This window comes from Cydia splendana, chromosome 12, assembly GCF_910591565.1.
Source record: "Cydia splendana chromosome 12, ilCydSple1.2, whole genome shotgun sequence".
NCBI lineage: Eukaryota > Metazoa > Arthropoda > Insecta > Lepidoptera > Tortricidae > Cydia > Cydia splendana.
This window is the reverse complement of record NC_085971.1, coordinates 6,956,139-6,981,002: the sequence shown is the minus strand read 5'-3', so window position 1 is coordinate 6,981,002 and position 24,864 is coordinate 6,956,139. Positions and strand designations below refer to the sequence as shown.

Genomic DNA, 24,864 nt, shown 5'->3' with positions numbered 1-24,864 from the left:
CAGTAATTGACGGTTGACATTAATAGACGAGTTTACGACTGACACACGCCATCCGTCCATAAATGGAGAAGTAGGTGCATTTGAGTAATGCAGTAGGAACTGTTTAACGTGTCCGTGAAGCTTGAAATTGTTCTTAGCGTCGGATTCGAGGAAAGAAACCTGTTGGGCGATGGGCAATGCAAGGTTTTATTAGGTTTATTGGTTCTCGCCTCAAACAGGTTTAAGAGTATCAAGTACAATTCAGAATCAATTACCAGCAATTTATCTCTCATGTTGGTTTTATTGACAACTCACTTTTTGTGACATGAGTTGGAATTAGGGGTCTTCGATGAATGTTTGTAAGTCGGTAAAGGAAATAAATGTTTATCAAAACCAAAGTCTGTATTTTTTTGCTTTATTGAATAACAACTGACAGGCGATTGACTCCATTGTCTCCTAAAATTAAAATAAAATGTTAAAACGTGATGTGGATGCGAAATTCCTCTAATTAGCTCGCCGAGAAAAAAGATATAGAGAAAAATTTAAAATAGAAAAATAGAACATTAATACCTCAAAGCTAACAATGCGGTAACAACAGAACGGTCTAATTTGGTTTCACTGCCCAAAATACGCATTCATTCACAAGTTTTCTGTTTGTTTACATTTTGTCAACACATATAGGTATTAGGTACATTTAATACGCGTAGGTGTAGATACACCTACTTAGAAAATTAAGGAAAGTTAAAAATTTTACACAAAACTTGAAGTCTTGCACAATTCAATTTTTTTTTTATAATATCTGTTAACATTAGTAATTTATTTTTATTTAAAAAAAAAAAAACTTGCAGTCTCTGGATGAACTGTTTAGCATAATATATAATATTGTGAAGAAAGATAAGATTAGAATAACATAAAATGAGACGTGTCTCAAAATCTAGTCACCAATTCCATACTTCGGAACTATCATGGCCGAATCCTAAAGATATTATACATACCTAATTCTCTCGCTCGCTGAAATGCAAGCGCAGCGGTCTCAGCTGGCGCTGCATCGCACGTAAAATCTCGTTTTATTATACTTCAGCCATGTTCCTTCCGCCAATAAACTTTGATCCATGGTGATCCGTCTTGTAACCAATCACCAGAAATAGAACATAGAACCATCGGCTGAGATACGGAAATAGATCGTGGAATCCTAATGACACACTTCACTCTCTTACACTGATGTTTTGATTTTGTTAAACATAGGGTAATGATGGCCTTTAAGAATTTTTTATCACACTTGCTTTTATAAAGGGTGGTATTTCACGCACGGCGGGAGTAAATACTTAACCTTAGAAATTCCCTAGGGAGGTAATTGATTTTGAACCTAAATCAAGATATTGAAAAATCTTTCAAAAAATAGTGATGTTTATTGCTTATTTCATTTTTTTATTTAAGATTGATGAAAAAAGTTGAATTTAAATGATTAAAGAATTGATTTTTTTTACAGAATGTTAAATGGGTATGCGAAATGAGTCTCCCCTAGATACCCACGGGTATATGGATGTATAAGAAATATGTTTTTATCATATTTTTACCACGTTACAATTGTAAATAAGTTAGTGCGCTAAACTTCCAAAAAAAATTACACACATTTTACGTGACAGCTTCTCTATAAATCCATATAAAAATGAACTGTCATAGGGACCACCATTCGTCGCGAGAGGCATAGGTACCTACGAAAATAAGTAGGGTAAAAAGCCACAAAACCATATCTGATTTCACCTAAAAAATACCTAAAAACTTTTAGGTTCTCAGTCCTTATCAGATTTACAATGCATTCTGCATTCTGACATAAGCCTTTTGTTTGTAAATTTAAGACCGTGGTCACTCGGGTGGTCTCTTCAATACGTGTTTATTTGCTCACGCTAATCGAGTAGGATTGGCATCGTTAGAGCCGGATATAAATTCCACGAGAAGTGCCAGCCATTGTTGCAGTCAAATAATTGGAATTCAGATATCATGCTTTTAGTGGCTGTCAGACACTTTTTGTGGGGACTGTGTAACTGAATTTCGGGAGTGAATTGTTTTAAACAAGTGACTAAAATTAACCTATGGGCCCGATTCGGATTTTGAAATAGACATCTATTAGACATCACCAGGATACGATAACGATATGTTTAAGATTAACCTGCCAAATTTGACATTTGCGCGATTCTGGAGATACTGTTGAACGATTTCCACGGGATATGACTTAGAGATCCAATTCACAGCTAATAGATATCTTACTCTATCTAACGTAAAAGTGACATTGGTTACCCGAATTGCGCTGTAAAAGAGAACTAGTTGATATCTAAACTATAACATATCTAGAATGGATCTAGTACGTGTCGTCTCTTGTGAATATCTTGAAGTTCGAATACGGCTATATTATTATGTCATTCAATGAATTTGTACAAAAATGTTAAAACCTGAATCATCGCCCAAAATGATTTTGTACTGAATGTTCCACGTTCGATACATGGAAGTAGCTAAATTTTTATTAAAACGATATTTAAATCAAATCTTAAACAAATGGATTTTAAAAACTAAAACATATGATCGTCTTTTTTATTGCTGAATTATTATATATATTATTATGTTTTTATTGCGACGAGTACCAAGTACTGAGAACTGAGAACTTCCACTTTCTTGGCGACTACTTGTTGAGTTTAGTTCGACACGTTTATGTTGAATGGAGTGTCACAAAGTCACAATACATTCAATACAATTCGACAAACGTCTCTTTTTGGCCCAATGGTTGACTGGTAGAGAATGCCTTAATGAATTAAGTCCACTATTTGTACTTATTATTTTAAATGCAATAAAGTATAAATAAATAAATACGAATATATAGATTATAAGGTTACACGTCACCTATCGTGTAACTCCAGTTAATCACTTCACTAAACCTTATAAAACAAAGTCCCCCGGCGCGTCTGTCTGTTTGTGTGTTTTTATATTTGTTCGCGATAAACTCAAAAATACTAAACGGATTTTCTATAAATAGTGTGGTTCTTGAGGAAGATTTAGGTGTATAATTTGTTTACCCGTGCGAAGCCAGGGCGGGTCGCTAGTTACAGGTAATAATATAGAAGTGATACTAATATTCATGGAGATTTTATAGGTTCTAGGTATCTATATTTTAAAATTATTTTACTTTCACTTACTATGCTTCTTAACTTAAAGCGATAATCGGCTCGATTCGGAAAATGAATTAGATCTCTACTAGACTTCAACAAGTTACGATACGGATAATTTAAAGATATTTGTAAGATAAATATGTCAAATCTGACGTTTCCGGGTCTCGGGTCTTCGCGAGGCCGAAAGTGGGTGGAGCCATTTCTGAGCTTCGCTCATTTTGGCGGAGGTCTGGAATTGACGTTTCCGCGATTCTGGAGGTCCTCTTGAACGATTTCGACAAGTTATGACTTAGATAATATCCAAGTCACATCTAGTCGATATCTAATGTAGATCTAGTTGATCTCTAAATCGTCTCAAGATCTTGTGATTATCTCGAAATCCGAATAGGCCTGATTGTATGTTAATGACATACTTTTGCATAATGCGTGAATCATTGGCAGTATCAGCTGACAAGTAGAAGGCCAATGACTCGCTCGGACAGCTGGTCGATACTAGTTGATTTATTATTAAGATACGCTGCAGGTGGACGAACTGTGCCGTCTTCGTCATGTTTGTCGTCATTTCGGGCTTGGGAAACCCTTGGGATGTCAGTTTATTGATAAATGGGGGTTTTGGAGTTTAGGAATGTACGCCTCTGATTCAGAAATACTTCTACGATAGGTACCAATGTGAACAAAGGCCTTATATTCCAATACAGTTCAATGCCTTCACGAGTGTATGCACTAAGGACGCAGAGTTTATTGTCAATACATATGCGCTATTTGCATTTGTTCATTTCTTACGTAAGTTTATTGAAACAAATAAAATATTTTATATTTTAGAACAATAAGCTTTACTTTGAGAGCTATCTACCGGATCTTATTAACTCACATTTACCGAATCTTGTCCTGTGACAAAATTTTTAATTAACAATTATTAACATATGCAGATTTCGGTAAAAATGTTTTACTAGCGTCAAATTCGTCAATATTATCAATATGGTCACGAAGAAGCTTTTGATCCTGCATAGAAATTGGATCGATTGGCAGCAAAAAAAATAAAAAAATGACTATATGGTCGCTGAATGTATTTTTATACAAAATCTGTAAATGTCAATAATAATTGGTAATTAAAAAGTTAAGAATGATCTCCTAAGACTATTTTGGCGTAGCACCGCGAGATCCGGTAGCTGCCCTCAGTGCCCGATTTAAAAGTCAACCCCTTATTACTTCTGGCTTTTGCATGAGATATTAAATTTACGACACGGTTGTGTTGTTATGACAATGAGTTAGCATTTTGTTTCATAAAAACACGCCACTGCATCCTCTTTAATCCGGTACACCGCGCTAGAAGTATGTCGGTGGCAGATTGTTCCCAAGTTATCTTTTTGCTTGCCCGGCATATGCCATGGACCAAAAAAGGCGAAGCCTGACGCCTCTGCGGGTTTATTACCATAAAACGGAATAATTAATAGCAACTTAAAAGACAAAGAGCGGTCGCCTGCCGCTATTCATGTAAATTAGGGCTAGACTAGCCGTCCTTTATTTTTCCAAAGCTTTGTATACAATTTACGTAACTTTGTAATACCTTTAGAGTCTTCGTCTATTATTTTGCAAATTCTATTACCGTGTATTGAAAGGATAAAGGGAATAGAGCAACGTGTTGTGGAGAGTGGTTTACATCTGAAAAGCAATTTTGGTTTAGTAAGGTATAACGTTTTTAGGGTAAGTAACAGGAAACGGGACTGAGTACTATTTTACATATTATTTTAAATTCACATAAGTTATACTAGAAGTAATAAAATTATACTTAATACCTAATATTAAATTCCATAAAATTAGTTCAATTAGTCTATCTCTTGGGCACATAGTTTCCCCATGACATATGCATGGTCATAACTGAAAAATATTTACTTTGAGCAAAAGTTAGATGTTTACTTCTAACTTTGATTAAATAAAGACCATAGTCGGTTTTCCATAGTAAGTTGGCCCTTAAGTCAATTTGATTCGGGTTTTTTTTTTTGTGAGTACCTCTTATGGTGAAGGATATTTTTGCTGAGTATGAGTGACTGTTTTTGACTTATGATTTTTTTTTTTCTTTAATGTATTGTTTTTCGGGATGTATTCAAGCGATTTGCTTAAATTTATTAAATAGTGTTCTTTATTTAGGTATGCATCGATACTCAAAAAACGAAAACCAGTTATCATATAAAAAAAGGAAAAAAAAAAAAAAACAAAAATAAAACATTTTTTGTATGTCGTGGTGACACCTCTCATTTTTTTTGCCTAAATATCAAAATTTTCCAAATGGTACTTCCTGTCAAAAATTAGCAATGTGTGTGGTCAAGTTCTGTTCTCAATCGGTGTTTTTCAATGTAGTATACAAACTCTGTTTGCGATTTCTTATCAGGTTGTCGTATTTAAGAGTAAAATGCCAATGACAACTTAATGTTTGTATACTACATTGAAAAACACCGATTGAGTACAGAACTTGACCACACACATTGCTAATTTTTGACAGGAAGTACCATTTGGAAAATTTTGATATTTAGGCAAGTAGTAGGCCAATGTCTGGCCTACAACTAGAAAAAAAAAAAAAATAGAGGTGTCACTACTTCACCACGACATGAAAAAAATGATTTATTTTTGTTTTACTTTTTTTTCCTTTTTTTTATATGACAACTGGTATTCGTTTTTTGAGTATCGATGCATACCTAAATAAAGAACACTATTTAAAAAATTTAAGCAAATCGCTTGAATACATCCCGAAAAACAATACATTAAAGAAAAAAAATAATAAAATCATAATTCAAAAACTGTCACTAGTAGGATGTTGATACTCAGCAAAAATATCCTTCACCATAAGAGGTACTCACAAAAAAAACCTGAATCAAATTGACTTAAGGGCCAACTTACTATGGAAAACGGACTATGGCCTTTGATATTAATTGATTACTAAAAAATCTTTTGTGCGTGATAATCATTTAAAAAGGTCACGAAGACTAAAATAATTACACTAGCGGCAAAAAGGGTCGCAAAATTATCTTTCAAATTTTTCTCATCCTTATTAACACCTCGAAATTAAACAATTACGCAAGGAACGCGTCCTGCATAAAGTGGCAAATATCATTAGGCAGATAGTTCGCGGACAATTTGTCTTGTCAGTCAACCAGTCATCAGCTCAAGGGAACTAATTTGCATTTGTAATGAAGCCAGCCGTGATATTATAAGCAATGAGTAAAAGGATAACGTTGAATTTTGAATATAGATGGCGATGGCAGATTTAGATTGTTGGTTTTTCTGGTTGCTAAAGATATTTAAAACTGGAAATGATTGAAATCCCGTTAGCATATTTGATGCGGTATGAAAACTTAGAAGATAAATCCATGATCTTAAGAGTTTTGACTAAAATTAACGCTCTAAATAATTCTCAATATGCATAATTATGTTTGTGTCGAGAGGGTGTTAAATTTGCCCGATGCCATAGTAAATGTTTGGATAATTAACCACGTTGGTAATTAAGAAAAAAACATTAATTTGAAAACGTCTGTAGGTTAACCTCAGAGTATTGCTAAATATGGGTCGTGTCAAATAGATAGTAATAGAGAAATAGGTAAAGGTCATATTAATTTATTAGTAGTATACAAAACTTTTATTAGTAAGTATACCTAATTAGGCCTTTCAGATATGCGTCAAGAAAATGAGAAACAAAATCTATCTAAACTTAAACTTAGTTAGAAAAAATATGTGATTTCGTTTATTTCCAAATCCATTGACCACCAATATCAGATGGACCACTGTCGATTATAAACAGTGACCTATGCAGTGCCTTACAGCAATAAACATTGATTTCCAGAAGCGGTAAAATTCCGATTGAGATGCACCAATCAATCTTGATTGACGAAATGCAGAAGCAAAAGACTTGATGGCCGTAAACAAGGTGTTCTTATTCGAATGTTTTTCCGTGCGCATTGACATCACTTCATCTTCAATTTAAAAACGACTTAAGTTACAATCAGAAATCATTCTCAAATCAACCTTATACGGACGATATCAAACTCAAAATAGCAATGGCTTCTTTTCCTGTCGATATTTAATTTTAACCGTGATATATCGCTACGTGTATCGATCAAGTCGACTGCTTTCTGTCAAGGGGCTTTAAAATAAAACAAATGACGTCCGCTCAAACAGTTGATGTAATCGAACTTAATTTATTTCCTGTTAAATTTCTTTTTGGCAGACGCTGAAAGTTTTCTCGAGGAAAGATAATTGAATTGTATTTTCTGTCACCATTGCAATGTGGCAATTACAATTTTTTTTATTCGTCTTGTACCTCTAAAAACTAGACAACTTAACTTTACAGAAAAATTGTTTTCTTTGTAATTTGACTATAAAAAATCAAAAGGAAACTATTTTTGCAATCTATGTATATTTGTGTTTTCTAGCACCCCGTGCTAAAAAAAGGTAAACAGCCGTTCCATTAACCTACACACAACTACATTGAAAATCTTATAAAAACTGGTGAGTACGTGCCTCGCAGTCTGCCAGGCATATAAGCTTCGCCAGTGTGTGTCGCAATGTGTGGTGACACCGTAGATTGTATCCCAGTAGTTCTTGCTTATATAGCTTATATTACGTTACGACGAGTATTACGACTGATGCACACACGTCTTCGGTTCAATTGGATGCACTGTTCAAATTTGTCCCGAAGTATACGAAGCACAGTTCACCCGAGGCAGCGGCAGGCCAAGAACGAGATGGCGAAACGACCTGGCGGCTTAGCACGGTCGCGTTTTTATCCCTTGTCACCATGCCTGTCACGTTCTAACAAGTATGTAAGTGCGAAAGGGACGCGCATAGTGATAGTCGATAAAAATGGAACCGTGCTGAGCCCGTTGGACTCATTTTGTGGCGACTGGCAGGACCATGCACAAAGTGACGAGTGGCGGAAGACAGGCAGTGGGACACAATAAAGGCTATAAAAAAAACCGGCCAAGTGCGAGTCGGACTCGCGTTCCAAGGGTTCCTACATTAAGTCCGACTCACGCTTGACGGCACATTTCTAATAGGTTTTACTGTCAGTCTATAGGTAAAGAACTATTTTGTGTATTTTTTTCAAAACTTTTGACCCAGTAGTTTCGGAGATAAAGGGGGAAGAATGGCCATTGCACAATTTAAAATGGTATAATGAGATTTCAAGCTAACATGGTCATTCACATTATAACCTTATTAATATTGGGAACTCATATTCTTTTTAATACATTGTAAATATCCGGTTTTAATCAAAGTTATAAGGTATATGAGAATTATGAGATGCATCTAAACAGCGTATTATAAATACTTAAATGGTAATGGTAAGAAAAACACATAAAAATCGTATTTATTATAAGTGGCATTTTATTAAAATGCGCGGCTAATTAAAATATGCTCCATCTAACAATGAATAGTGATCTGTGAGTGACAACGACGACGCGTTTCGCCGCACTTCACCTATTTTCGGGACGTGGTTTGATAAAGTGTTTACACAAACGTGCAACAAACGCAAGAAAGTAGGAGTGATGATAAAAGTTTGCTTATGCAAATTAAAAGAGAGATAAACACAATAGGTACTAGAAAAAAACTAAGTATAATTAAGTATGTAGGAAAATACTGCTTTACGTTTAAGTTAAAAAAGTGTCTGCAAGATTACTCATAAAAATAATTAAAAATATATATGTATATTGTGATTTCAACCGGAACCACAAATCATTGTCCGTGTTGTTTTCGTAGATATATTATTTGTAATATATAAATGTTTGTACTTAAGTATTTTTTTATACAGATAGTTATATGTACAAGTATGCCTAAAAATATTATTCAAACAATGATTGAAAACAAAAATAAGTTATTACTCGATCGTAACAGCACATTAAAACAGGGTTGCGAGGAACAAAATATAAAATTTGTAAAATCTTGTAGCTTGTAGGTATAATAAACTAGGGATAAGTCCTTTAAAATATTAATAGTTTATGGATAACGTTTCACCTACCATTTGTAATATACACAATATTACAAATTCCCACTGTGAACACTTTCCCTGACGTTAATTACGTAGTTAAATAAGCATGGACGTTCGGATCTTGTTGGTATTGTAAGTACACGTCTTGAACGACGCGGGTTAAGTACAGGTTCGATAATTTGTATATATATACCCACATACGCCCACACTGACAGATATTCGTAAACTTTATTATTAAAACATAAGGTCCACCAATGATTAGAATGTTGCTGTTAGTAAATTATCAGTTTGAAGTTACTGTCGACAGCTGTCATGTTTAATCCCGTAAATAATGGTAGATTTATTTGGTGTTTTCCACAACATAGAATCAGATTTTTTTAAGCTATGTCTCCAGCAGGCTAGAGTATCTAACGCAACTTACGCAACACATGGCGTGACTTTGTACCCTACAGTGTCTACGCAGATACAACCAACCAGGTGTAATACAACAAAAAAATATATCGAATCCTGCTTTTCCTCCCTGCAACGGTTGTTTTTGCGGCAAATTAAATGCTAGCTCCACTTCTTCAAAGCTTCACCGAAGAAAACGCAGTTGCGGTTACTCGTATATTTGCTTGCCAAGGCGTGTCCTTAATCCGCTTCTGCATTGTAGTGGTCTAGCAAGTTTTGTATCTTGACTCAGTTTGTTGACATTCGGTGGCACGTTTGATGCGGTCTTGTTAAACAGAGCTCGGTGACAGATTTGAGCACACGCTGTGTAATTAATTACAATTAAACGAATTAAATCTTTGATATTTAGGGGTAACTAGGCTAATATTAATCAATGTTTTTAAAGTAAAGTTAAGTAAAGTAAAGTAAAAATTATTTATTGTACACAAGGATTTAGGAAAAAGCATAAATTTATTATTTTATAGTAGTACGTATACATAGTTTTATTTGTAGCACTAGACAGCTTTAAATATATTGAAGAAAATAATAATAACACTATTCACCATCGATTGTCTCATACCTACTCTTTATTTCGGGGTATATTTACTCATAATTCTCTTTAATCTTTGACATATTTTCCATCGAACTGTCGGGCTATAATTATGATCTTTATTTTGAGACAGCTTTTTTCTGCAATATAATGTATGGATAATTATAAAAAAACCAAGCAGACGTTAAAAATTTCTAAGATGTGTGTTAAGATTTGTGTATTTAAAGCACGGAGGAAAAAAAGATCTCTGATAAAATGAGATATAAAAAGATTTATACATGTACATTTATAATAAAATAATTGAATTGGATTGAAATTGTATATGAGAATTACAAATACACACGATTTGTCTCAGGGACGTCAAAATTACGGGAGCAGATAAGATTTTAATAAAGGCTTAAAACATACCCTTTAAAGGATTAAGCATACAAATCAAATTTACATTAAGGATTTTTTTTTTCACCAACATTCTTTCATTATTCGTAGAAGGTGGCAGACAATTCATCATTATCTTACGAGGCATTATTCGAGGATCACGTTAATGGGCTGGCTTTGGGCCCATGTGGGACGATGAGTGAATGTAGTAAAAACGCATCGTTTTTTTATACAACATAAAAAATATATTATTAATAGTCTGTATAAAGTATTTTGAGATCAATTGATGTTTGTGGTATTAGAAAATAAAGCTATGTCGATTTCAAGTTTTATTTACTTGCTAGGTCAATTTAGTTTATTTTATCTCTGCAATGCAGTTTGAATACATAATGTAAAACAATAAATACGTTGCTTATTTTTTTATTGAACATTAATGACGACGTATATATAAAAATATTATTTAAATACTTATAAATAGTTAAGAGGGTGATATGTACCTTAAATAATATCAATGTACTTCATTTTATGCAAACACGTTCACCTCCTTTCTGATAGCAAACGGATATTATAGCATTACTCCAGAGATGTCACACGTTATCACATCACCTATAGGTCAGGCACGACTGCGCATAGGCGATACACAAAACCGAAATTTTGCCTTTGAATTTGCAAATCCTTTTAAAGTTCGTAAAATTCAAATCAAAAACCATGTAGAGTTTCATTAAGTTCCAGTCACCGAGAAACCCACACTCAACCCACACTTGCCCTTTTGACATTTTCATTATACAAAAGCTTCTTTGAGCGCAAGTTTCGTTACATAATATTCACTTAGCGAAATTATCACTCGAGCGGAAACGTGTTTATTTGTAAGTTATAACAAGCTTACATACCTATACAAAAAATATTTCGATCGTCAAACAAAAATTACTTTTAAGGGTTCCGTACCAAAAAAACGTAAAAACGGGACCCTATTACTAAGACTCCACAGTCCGTCTTTAATTATTAAAGTACTCAGTTATTGTAGTAATGTTTTAGTTAAACTTTTTGGTTGATTTATAATGCGTGTTCCGTGTTTAACATAGTATCTTCTTTTACTACGACAAGTAATCGTTGGCTATCGAGTTTTATGAACGCTAGCCACTCTCTACAACTAAAATATTATTTCATAACCTTTACACAACTTTTTATTAGATGATATTGTCAACGGTATTTCTCAACGCATTATATTCTATTAGTGCTGATTAAATTAAACTTTATTGTAACTGTTGCAACTAATTTGTTCTCTATTTATTACTTTATTCTTAGAACCGGCCGATCCTAATGTCATTGTTCGCCATTAGATTTGCCGAGGCATGACCGGGTGAAAGGGCAGGGGTGCGGCTGGGAGGTTACTTTACATTGTGCTTAGTTTAATTGCTTTGTACGATTGTAGACAGGGTACACGATACGAGTGTAAGTCACGAGGATGAAGCAAGCTTACTTTCGGACAAATTAGGTGTTTTACTGGGCCACACTCTATGCCTACTTTGAATGTAGCTTTTCACAGTCAAAACTATATAGTCAGATTGTAACTAGATAACCCGAACTTGACAAAGTTGTATTATTTTATCAGGAGTTTGTCTTCATTATTTAAAACAGCTCATTAATACCATAATGTTGCATTATGATATTAATAAGCTGGCACTATACATACATACGGTAAAACCTGGATAAGTGGGAAATCTAGGAGCGAGCAAATATTATGTCTCACTTATAGAGGTATTCCATTTACCCAGGGTCTCAGTTAGCGAGCTATAAATATTTTTTTGTCACAGAGGTTCCATTTAACAGAAGTGAGGTTAGAGGTTATTTCGGTTATAGAGAATATGGTACCTACCTATGTATTAAGTGATAATACAGATGGCAGTGGTCTAGAAATGAACACTAACTACATTTTAAGCTGCATTTTAATAACGTGCGTAGGGAAAAAAATGGAACGAGCTAGTGGGAAATGTGGATATGACTCATAATAGCAAAAAGGCATGGACTTTCATCAATCAGCTTAACGGAGATACTAAAATGCACACGTATCACTCAAATATAACCGCTGATCAGATAGCCCATCAACTACTCCTTAATGGCAGAACAACAAACCCACAGAAGCCTGCTAAACTTATCCGCCTCCCTCCTGCTCAAGAAACTGACCATCTGAAGCTTCCATTTTCAATGCCGGAATTAGACGTGGGTATGTTGAAGCTAAAAAATGGGAAGGCAGCTGGAATCGATGATATAAGGGTCGAACAAATCAAACGCTTCGGACCCAAAGCCAGAATGTGGCTGCTCCAGCTGTTTAACTCGTGCGTCGACACAATGTCCTTCCCAAAGATATGGAGGAAATCTCACGTCATTGCTACTTTAAAACCAGGCAAAGATCCTGAAAATGCGAAAAGCTACAGACCGATATCTTTACTCTGCCATACATTCAAGTTATTCGAACGCCTTGTACTGGAACGCTTGACAACAACCCTAGAGGACGTATTCATCACCCAACAGGCAGGTTTCAGACCAGGCAAATCCTGTACATCGCAAGTGCTCAACTTGACACAGCACATTGAGGACGGATTTGAAAAGGGTATGGTGACAGGCGCGGTCTTTGTAGACCTCACAGCGGCATACGACACCATTAACCTCAGAAGACTGGCAACTAAGCTGTACCAAACAACGAAGGACTACAAACTTACGCAAATGATCTCAGAGCTACTATCTAACCGAAGATTCTTTGTATCCTTCCAAGGGCATAGGAGCAGATGGAGATGCCTTAAAAATGGTCTTCCCCAAGGTAGCGTACTTGCACCAGCACTATTCAACGTTTATACTAACGACCAGCCCATTGTGAAGAACCTAAATCACTTCCTCTTTGCAGACGACCTAGCTCTGACATCGCAGGAAAAATCTTTCGAGGAGGTAGAGAGTTGCTTGGCGGAAGGCCTGGAGTCCCTTTCAGTGTACTACCGGGAGAACCAACTCAGACCAAACCCAGCTAAAACACAGGTATGCGCTTTCCACCTCAAAAATAGACAGGCAACTAGACAATTAAACCTTTTGTGGGAGGGTTGTCGGCTGGATCACACTTTCGCCCCCAAATACCTGGGCATAACGCTGGACAGATCCCTGACCTACAAATCACATTGCCTTAATACTAAACAGAAAGTGGCGGCAAGAAATAATATCATTCGTCGGATCACTGGAACCACATGGGGTGCAACCCCACACACACTCCGCACTACCGCACTTGCGCTTAGTTTTTCGGCTGCAGAGTACGCATGCCCGGTGTGGAAGAACTCTGCACACACAGGTCAGGTAGATACTGCTCTCAACGAAACCTGTCGACTGATCACCGGGTGTCTTAAACCTACCAAACGCGATCATCTCTATCAAATGAGCGGAATCGCTCCTCCTCACATACGTAGAGACGTGGCAACCGCTGTAGAACGCGCAAAACAACTGCGTGATTCCCGACACCCACTACATTCGCATACTCCTATAACCGGCAGGCTGAAGTCACGCAGGAGTTTCGTCACCAATCCAGCCCTCGAGTACCAAACGCCACAAGAGGCCCGTCTCGTAGCATGGAAATCGCAGCTCAATGAAGACTCGCTAAACATAACACCTAACGAGCGCTTACCACCTGGCGCAAAAGAAAAATGGGTGACCTGGAAGTCTCTAAACAGACTAAGATCGGGAGTTGGCCGATCCAAAGACAACCTCCTGAAATGGGGAATCAACCCAGGACAAAGTGATGCACTATGCGAATGTGGCGACCTACAAACAACGCAACATATGATGCAGTGTTCCCTGTGTCCAACTATGTGCACTACAGAAGACCTCATAAGAGCTACCCCCCGGGGGTTAGAGGTGGCAAAATATTGGCAAAATACAATTTAGTTATGATTCCTTCACACGATAAGAAGAAGAAGATAACGTGCGCAATAAAGCAATGAATAATACCACGTAAATTAGCATTTCATCTGGTCATCACGTCACTGTATCGGGAAATTGCGAAAACTGATACAAAATTGCGCTCACGAGTCATTGATCTCGTCGGAGTAATTAAAAAGTCATCAGCCTACTCACGTCATGTCTGTTTTGCGGCCATGGACGTGCATTTTAATAGTTCACCGTTAAATTTTTATTCGCAGTTTAAATTGTTTTCGGAACTTTCGGACGCATCCACGGAAAATAGTTCGTTATTTTTGGTCGTAGGATCTTATAGCTATAATATTTTCAGTGCTGAATGCCCCGTTTATATGCTGAAAGCTACAAAACCCGGGCAAAATAGGGATTTGAATGCGTCAGAAACTGGCAAACCGATAAAACTATGTTTTGCAGCTTAGTCGACAACTCAACACCGCATGAAAATTCAACGCATTTTTATGTGAAACATAACTCTAAAGATGTGATAGGTACCTACTTAAATATGCGGTCTAGGTATTAAGCGTATTTTCAGAAAAAAATACTATTTACTTTTTCACAAAAACTAAAAAATTCTGGGTTATTTTGACACAGAAACATGAGCAAAATTTAAAAAAAAAAAGAAAAAAGTGTTTCAGTTTTTAATACGAATTATAGGTATTCGCTTCCCTCTATAGGAAAAACACCTCATCCTCATATCGGCCGAATGATTTCCAACACTAGATAAATGACTCCCTCACGATGCCCTCGGTGGCTCTTCGATCTACTGCCACAAAGTTTACTTAATACTACACGCAAAATAGACGCTCGCTCGGCTATAACTTTCTGTAGCACTCTAGCATGCAATACTTTACTGTCGTCCATAGAAAATATCCTTTTAAAATTGCCATAAACTTTTATGTTTACGCCCCAATGTAAAGATTTCTCTTGAGAGTGTTTATTCATCGCCGCGTCATTCGACGGAGCATCGCACCATATTGTAAACTTTGCTTGTTACGACTTCAGTAACTGTGGTACACAGCCAATGAGTTTTGATTATGTGTAATCAAAACTTATTCAGTAACGATGTAGGTAGACATGTTCTGATGAGAGTTTTAGTTTTAATTTATTCGTTTAATTGAGGGTGATAAAAATAATATGGCGGATGAAGGTAGGCTAACCTATATCATAACGTGGTAAGGGCCAAATTTTACAGAATACTTTTTACCTGTCATCTACATAGTATGTCTTTTTTATTATAGCTAAGAGCGATACCTTTTAACGTCCCTGAGGCTTAGTCGTGTAACTTAATGTGTAATGTGATCTCACAACCGTTACAACATTTTGGAGGAAGCGACATATTTCACGGTACTACGGGTGATTGGTCACAGACATTATGTAAGTAGCAATTACCGTAGGATTAGACTGTCTAATGTTATGCATACAGTTAGGCTTGATATTTAATTACAGTGCGATTAGACTGTAAATGCCACTGGGTATAATATAAGTAAATAATATTCATTGACAATAAAGTTAAAACTGACCTACTTGGACAAAGAACACGCCTTTATGACAGGTTCATAAAATCGTTTATGTATTTATATGTAGGATGTTCAGCACTTACTAAATATTAATATTAGACTGGTTACCTTTTTGATGTTAATTTTTTTCAGAAAGAATGTGTATTTTAAAGCTTGATACTTAAACGTAAGATTTGATACTTTATATGCTAACATTAATGATAGGTGTGAAGAAGTGCGGATGCGGATATTTAAAGGCTCCCATCCGCGGATGCGATCACCTCTTTAAACACGGCAACCACATAATAGTGACCGGAAAAAGACAGGCAACCTAGTTGATTTATGTTGTACAAGTTGTATACTTTCCATTGAAACTTATTTCGTTCGTCAGACAAATCGGAGAAATATGCCGAAAAAATTTTTTTTTCAATTTTTTTTAAATAGCCTGTGCATATTTTTTTAGGTAACCCTATTTATTTATGTTATGGAACATATTTTCTTTCATATTTTCATAGTTTCATCCGTCAGACAGATTGGTGAAGGTCGACCATATGTGGGATCTCCTACTAATGGGTGCGTTATATTTAATAAACAGTAAACTTGGCCGACTTTTCTGGATCTAGACGATTTCGTTATAGGTAATGACGAAATTACCTAGCACTTACGCCGCCGCTAAGACGTTCTTGTGCCGACTTGTTCGACATCCGCATCCGCATAAGCTCCGCATCGATTTTATGCGGATGCGGATGTTGAAAATAATGCGGAAGTTCCGCGGTTGCGGATGCGGATGCGGATGTTCGCAACATCCCTGATACCTATTAACAAGTTCTGTCGCTAATGTTCCTCTGATGTGTTATGAACGATAATGAGTCATTATTAATGAATCCCTCGAAATCTTACAGACTTATGTTATCTCATTAGAATGTTTGTTTATTTATAAAAAGTACGCCAGCCACATTAAGCCCGTGATTTATAAAATAACCATTTTGTGTTTTAAGTAGTTTTGATATCATTATGGTTAAGAAAATGGGTCAATATAGATTTATAAGCAACATAATTGAACATGTTGAAACACCAATAGTCTAATAAAAACATTTAAATCATTTTCACAAGTTAATCCACCCACACCAATAAATCTATAAATCTTGATATAAATCATGTATTCAATCAAAATATAAATTTCCGTCCACAATGCAGTCAGTTTTGATTTACTTCCCATAGTGTTAAGTCCACGAAGACCACACTTTATAGCTCTTCTAAACCCAAAGTCTTATCTGCATGCATTTTTATAACAACATACGTCATTTTAAGTTAACATAATGGCATTCGGATCTGGTCATTGAAATGACAGATATTTTAAGGAAAATGTCGTCTCTTGCATCCTTATGGTTTTTAAGTCAGAAAGGTGTCCAAATAGACGATTTACGAGCACGTTCAGCGTTTAGCAAGGGATCAATAAATCGTCACATAAAATGATTGCCTTTTCTGGAAGCAAGTGCAAGTTAGTAAAATGCGCAAGAGTAAGAGGTTCACCGGCGCTGTAAAGTGAAACGCCGACCGATATAGCCTTTCTGAGGCTTGTCTGACCATTCGAAGAAGAAAAATAAATTTCTTTGGATTCTCAGACCTGATTTTAGTAGTGCGTTCCCAGGTTAAGTCTAAAATCGCACACAATTTTTATTGCTACGCTCAACCGATATCATGTCGAGAGACCGTCAGGAGAAGAATAGTAGCAGCCTAACACAAGTTGTTAACATGTACCTACGTACATTAGTTAATATTACGTGGCAAAAACATTATTAAAATTACGAGCGGAGATTGAGATAGGTATATTTCTAGTGCAAAAATGAGTGCTATACTCATTTTTCCAAAATTAAAAGAGTATAATATTTTTAAGAATATAATAACAGGGGGTAAGTTAAAGATCGATGCACACTGCTTGCATATCGTGCGTATTCAACAAGGCTCCGCAGCTCCGGCTGCATAACGCAAGCGGTGTGCATCGGCCCACCTACGTTAAAATAGACGCCCACGCGCCATTTTTAAATACGCTAGCTGAAAGGACCAAAGGCTCGTAAAGGTTGCAACCAAGAAATTGGTGAACAAATATATCTTAGCAAACTAATAAAGCCTCAAGTTTTAATAGTTGCACGCTGCAGAACACACAAATGTCTTCAGTCTTTATTATGAACTCTGATGAACCGCTGTGAACAAGCAGGTGACAATAAGTACTGTGCCGTAGCTTGAACTGTATGCAATATTTAACCTTATGGTAATGATAAAGTATACAATTTAGATGTTGGTGTACCAATTTATTACAACAAATTATCTTGTCTCGGGGTGATTATGGAAACTTTTATATCGATAGCAGCCACTAATACCTACCTACATATATCAAGCGATTTTTTTACTGCAAAGGAGGTTGCAGAACTTTTGTAAATGAGGTTTTGCTAGCTGTGCTTATTACAATATAAGTGGTTAGCAGACAGGGAAGCTCGAAATTACCTCCGACGTTTCAGCCATTGCAATCTATCTATCTTTCACCGACGCTCGCTCACTTTGCTTTCTTCGGATTATGAGCGCACTGTCGCGCTCGGAATTGATTTTATGTCGCTCTAAAACCTTTAGCCGCAGCAAGCTCAGCATCATCACGTCGAAATCACTCAAATACAGCTGCCGTCAAGAAAATTACTCCAATATCCTTATCTCGTTTTTTTAGTAACTCGAATCGCGCAGCTCAGTTGCGATTAATTAGAAAAAACAAATAGTTACTAATCTAACATTCCAATAACAAGCTTTCCAAAAGTATTAAACTACCGAGAGGAATAATTACATTTTGACTTTAAATTCGTGCTTTATTCGCGTTTTCACTGTTTGCTTTGTGAATTAACAGTGCTTGAAACTTAACCATATGCTAGGTTAACACGCCGGCGTACTCACACGGTTGTAAAAAGATTAAAACAAAACTTCATTCAAAAACGTTGCTGGAATACCGAGGTAGACACTTCAGGCCACCTTCATGGTCACTTTACTAAGCACTTAACCTCAAGTTAACCATATTAACGCGATCTTGAACACCGTATCATGGATATGTAAACAGGGATCACACTTAAACTGGTTTAACTAGGCTACCCGAGATAGTTCACGCTTGAGAACAACATGCAGTCCTGTATTCCACGTTCCAGCCGCACTCACCATTATTTAAAATGCTTTTGTACCCACGAGATGTCCGCTCTTATCAAAACTTACATTTATCAGGAGATAAAAAAACCAGTTAGCAATTAACCTCAGAGTTACGATTGCTGTGAAATGTATGCCCACGAGAACACAAGAACCGCGGGCTATTAATAGTGCTCATGTGAAATTAAAGGTACTGAATGTAATTTGCATCCTTTTATGCGGGAATGCAGACTAAGGTTGATCGCGCGCTCTCGATTACCATTGACTAGTAATGGGGTTTTGGTACAGAAAGCGCTTTTACACTGTCGTTATTTGCGCGTACACCGTAAGGCTGGTTGGTATTCGCGCTTAAATGTCCACAATAATGTATATTATATGTGACGTCCCACGGGTAAAGGTACCTTATGGCGGTTGGCGCTTACGCTATTATTAACGCCGCTCCAATATTATTGCGGCGCTATGCGACGTAAGCGCCAGCCGCCGTAAGGTACCTTTTGCCGTGGGACGTCACATATATGTATTTCGCAAACCAATGACACATTTCTTTGTAGCATCCCATGATACAGTACAAGTTTATGTTGATTACTTTTCTGATTCGATGTTTAAATATTCAATCATAAAATCAACTAAAAAGTACACGCAGAAAGGACTGAATGGCCGCTGTTTTTGTATGAATTTTCATACGTTAATTGCTGGTTCACGCTAATAAAAACATAAATGCGCGTCAATTCGATACAAGAAGCTAAGCATCGTAACTCGTAAGTTACGATGCTCAGTTTCTTGTACCCAACTAGGTACACGCGCTAATAAAAATTAGCTATTGGTACGCGTAATATAAATACGAGTTTCCAAGCACTGATAAATATGTAACAAATATTATAGTGTGTAACTAATAGTAGGTATTTAATTCTCGAAAACGACCACAGGAAGATAAAAAGACTTACGCGGTCGGTTTCATTAGGTAGATAATGTAATATGAATAATGTTATTGGTTGGAAATGTCGGAATGTGATGTCCTAGTTCGGAGAAATGTGTTAATGGACTAGAAACCAGTGTATAAAAAACATTATAATACATTAATATCAGTGCCACTTACGACTTTCCTTAGCTAAGAAAGTATAGTTATCACATTATCACCTAATAAAAGTCACCGACATAAGAACATAAATAATTTGTAATGTCTTATATCACAGTTGTAGGTACATTACGTACTAGTCGGGTCTACTGAGAAATATCGACAACCCTCAAAACCTGCTGCAGTTAATTGACATTTAGTTAAAACTACGACTAGCTCGCATATACTATTTTGGATTATAACTTGATCTGAACTTGTGACAATTATTGGAAATTGGTTGTTGATTTTCTAACTTTGTTGTCGCTTAAAGGTTAAACTACATATATAACTCTTTTTCTAAAAGCTAAAACAAAAGCGACAACGCGACGTTATACAGCGACAGTGACAATATTAAGGACCTACTACACCGGAAATTGAATAGAATAGAAAAACATTTATTTATGACAAACAAACACAGATGACAAAAACATGTTGACAAATATACAATGTATAACATTTAGTGCAAAATGCCATAAAAGGGTCACAACTCAGCATGTAGCTGGCAAAGTCAGCGCTGTTCTTCCGCTGTGACCCAGGCGTACGCCGTTCGACGACGAGGCGGTTATGCTTTAATTTACTAAACTAATTAAAAACTAGAACTATATCTAACACATAAAATTGAAACGAAAACTATTTATACAACTGCAACATTGCGGCAATTTCCGTATCCGGAACAGCCCTGACAGCCAAGTGACAGCTGGACGCCACGTCCTGACCACGTCACACGGCACGACACCACGCGGCCATATTTGTGCTATGGACATATAGGGGACATATAGCGAGCCACGTGTACATTTTGTGCAGAAAACTTAAAAACTTCTAGTCGTAAAAGTTTTAAACAAACTAAACTACAACCTAAATTAATTATTTGGAAAAGACGACAACATAAAATGACAAAAAATAGCGCAGAAATAGTTGGCTCATGGGACATAACTACAGGTATGTGAAAAAGGCTTTTCAGATAAAACTAGTATCATAAAAATAGTATCTTAAATTTTCCTGTCTTTGCTGATGTTCATATATCTCTTTTTTTAGCGTAACTTTGAAACTATGCACACTTTGCTGCAATGTTATTATTAAGTATAGTAGCAATGTAGCCGACCTACTACAAACTTTTGATATTAATACACTTCAATTGAATGTATGGATGCATCGATCAGTTCTCAAACATACCAAAAGGTTTAGCTGATACCTACTCGTATCGCCTAATTTTTGTAAAATTTTCTGCTCACTGCAAGTGAAATAAGTTTAGTAATTTGAGCTCCCTTGCAAACAAGATTGAAAAGTAAGTAGTCCGTAAAGTTAAACACTATCAGCAATTTAGACTGCTGACCCAGAACCCATTCTACCTCAATTCCTTCAGTGGCACACGACACGACACCCGCGGGAGCGGCTATTACCGACCGTGGGAACGGACGAAATTAACGAACGTTGCGTTGCGTTTGTTTTTCTACGCTAGCTTATTAGTGTTGGTATAGCACTGTGAGCTTTGGCACAAAATAGCAGAGAAAGCTCATTTTGAAATGTACGTGTTATGTTATTTGCAACGTCCATTTGGCATTTATAAAATCCATGTCCATTGTCCATACCTAGATCCAAATGGATATCGAAATGGAATTTCATCAATACAAAATATGTGCATATTATGTAGTCCCGAAATATATTTAACTTTGTACGAAAAACAGGGAAAGTGCTAATTTTATGTGATTAGTATATAATATGTTTTGCCCCATTACTTTGATTTCAGATTAACATCTACTTTCCAGCAATGTTATGTTCGTCTTTGTTTTAAGCGTTCAATAAAAAGTTTTAGCATTGTTCTGTTTTACATTCGTTAGTTGACACTCACATAATTATGTTTTATCAATTAATAACTAAACAGTTAGCTTCATTCAATGGTTGAAACTGTTAATTTCTTCTTACATGATCTATTAATCCTGCTCACGTCTCATGAATCATCCTGTATAGGTAGGTACAATTGATGGTATTTCCCTCCTTTTCTCTTTGAACTTTCTGCAATATATAAAGAAAATCGAACGTCTGCAGCCGGCCTGCGACAACCCATCGATCGTAAGCTCTCGAGTAGAATATAAAATAGGTGTCGGAACAGTCAACTAAATATCCAGGTGACCAAGCTTGCACAGGATGAGACCGATATACACAAGCTCTCATACGATTTAGTTGCACCGCTTTTCATGAATCTACTTGTAATTGATGATCCTTTTCAACCCGCTCGATCTTTCTCCAATTTATATAGGAAGTCGAACATTTGCAGGCGGCCTTCGACGAAGCATCGATCGTAAGCTGTCGAGTGGAATATAAAACAGGTGTCGGAAATTTCAATAAAAGGTCCTGGAAACCGAGCAGGCTCGGGCGGAATCGATGTGTAACCTAAAAAAGTTTAAAGCATATTATATCTTTTGTTCTTAAAATCTTTATCAAAATTGTTCGTGAAATTACTCTACATGTAGACATAGAAAATCGCATCGCATATACTAATATGTAAATACATATGTAGGTAATATATAAGGATAGCGAATTCCCTTACGAAAAACCCCAGCTAGTTTTTTTTTTGCAATATCAAGCCTAGTAAGATATCGCTCTTTTCCTGTATTTTGTATACTTAGGTACATAGAATTTCAGTAGTCCTAATAAGAATTTCAGTAGTCCTAAAAACTAAACTACACTACATTAGAATTCAAGCGCACGTAGAACAACGCACATAGCGCACATAAACATAGCTTGTTGACATAGTAACGAGCATGCGCATAAGAGATATTATCTCTGTGTGATGATAATAGGTTTACGAATATACGGATGACACGCTTTACCAAAATAACCGCATTGTTTAATTAACAAAAGCGCAGTTGTGCAGTGAAACTATTAAGTAGGTAACTAATTAGGAATGTTTTTACTGTTTTAATCATTTTTTTTTAGATAGACAAAACCATAGCATTGTCATCACAATACAGACATAATAATAACATACTTACCAAAACAGCGCCATATCAAAAGCTGATAATAAACCGATCAATCACACTCGAAAGCTTCAATCGAATCACGACTAAAGCATTATTATTATTATTCCGTCGGTTAACGGATAAAACTGTTATCAGTAAACATAAACACTTGGTTCACTAACCGGCTTTTTATTCGACTGTCAAAATCACGTGGCCGTACTCACGCACACACTGACGGATCGTTTGCAGGGGGCGCTTTTTCGCGCGGACCGGCTATAGCGCATGACATTCGGAAAATTATGATCATGTAGCGGACTAACCTCCCACACTGTTCGTGAAGAACTAAGCGCAAGTTGTCGGCGAGCACGTGGCGTACTCGTAGCTTACGCGACGACCGCCCTACCAAAGCGTCGTGCGTGAACTATGAATATCGACTTTCACCCGATGCCTGTAGATAGAATTTCGCCTAAAAAAGAGACAGAATGAACGAGATGAGCCAGAATATGGGACGTTACACACAGAGTATTTCCGTACTGTCGTTTAGTGTGCGTAGCCTGCGTTAAGCTGTAGAAAATGAAAAGTGCAGTTTTAAAGCGCTTTCTTTCAGAGATAATTTGATGGGCCGGTCTTTAAACCCGGAAGATATATTGTTAGTGCTATCGAGGGAGAAATTTGATACGGAATTTATTCCCGCGAATAAAAAAAGAAACGCTCATTGTTGTAGAGGGATATTGAAAAAGTTTCTCGCCGTATAACGATCGCTTCCTTTTGTTTTGTTATTTTAGGGATTATTTAAAACTTAGTGGGCAGTGAGTTTAATCGCCCTTTGTTGGAAGATGACTTGCTCGTATAAAAGGGCGACTATCATGGGTTCGTTGGAGAATTCTTTTCGCTTTCATTTCTCTCTATAACTTAAGCTGTAATTGTAAATGAACTTTTATTTGTGTCGATATGTAAAGGTATGAATGAAAATGTAATACAAAGACGATCTTCGGGTCAGAGAACCGTTGCGTATGACTTCGTGTGGCATATTCTGATTTTGATAATAGGTTATGAATTTGAATTTGGTTTGGATTTGTTATAGATATAATCTGTCAGTATCAAAAGGACGTTTCTGGTTTAAGAAACAGATCTTATCTATAACGAACCCAGATCAAATTCGTAACCTGTTATTACAATCAGAATACTCCTGGAAATATTGGTGACATATTTTTTTTAGTTTTAATGACTTATTTGTGGATTACATTAAATTTAACTTGAGTATTTTAACCTTTTCAGTATTTTGACAAAATAAAAAGGTATTGGTGGTTTCAACATGAATGTACATAATACCTACTTATGCTAATTTGAAAAAGTGCGAGAGTGATGCGTGCATGATGAGGTATCATGATGCGATACGATAAAATACAACCATCATATGGGTGATTCCATGAAACCCGGTTAACTTTGTGTTTCAGAAGTTTTCATAGTTTCATATTAAACATGTTAGATATTTTATGTAATAGGGATTCAATATAAAAGCTGTTTATTCGGGTCACTCGTTTTGTAATTGATCACTATGTTATTTATTATAGAAAATAATGTTCATATGTCTCAAATGTCAGTCCCTAGCCCTGTCTCATTTCCAAATTTTAGATTATGTTCTTTTTTAATTTGGTGATATACGCCGAAATCGCTCGTTTATTTGTG

The 24,864-nt window shown here is 36.2% G+C and overlaps 1 protein-coding gene and 1 long non-coding RNA gene across 2 annotated transcripts in view; one reads left to right on the top strand and one right to left on the bottom strand.

Moving 5' to 3' along the window:
- The window catches only part of LOC134795386 (collagen alpha-1(IX) chain-like), a 215,548-nt gene extending 191,367 nt beyond the window's left edge, over positions 1–24,181 (bottom strand). The window contains exon 1 of the mRNA XM_063767220.1: positions 23,209–24,181. Coding sequence (XP_063623290.1) covers positions 23,209–23,222 — 14 coding nt within the window. The 5' untranslated portion in view covers positions 23,223–24,181. The remainder of the gene's footprint in view (positions 1–23,208) is intronic.
- LOC134795393 (uncharacterized) overlaps positions 1–24,864 on the top strand; it is a 548,375-nt gene that overhangs the window by 503,695 nt on the left and 19,816 nt on the right. The window lies entirely within an intron of this gene.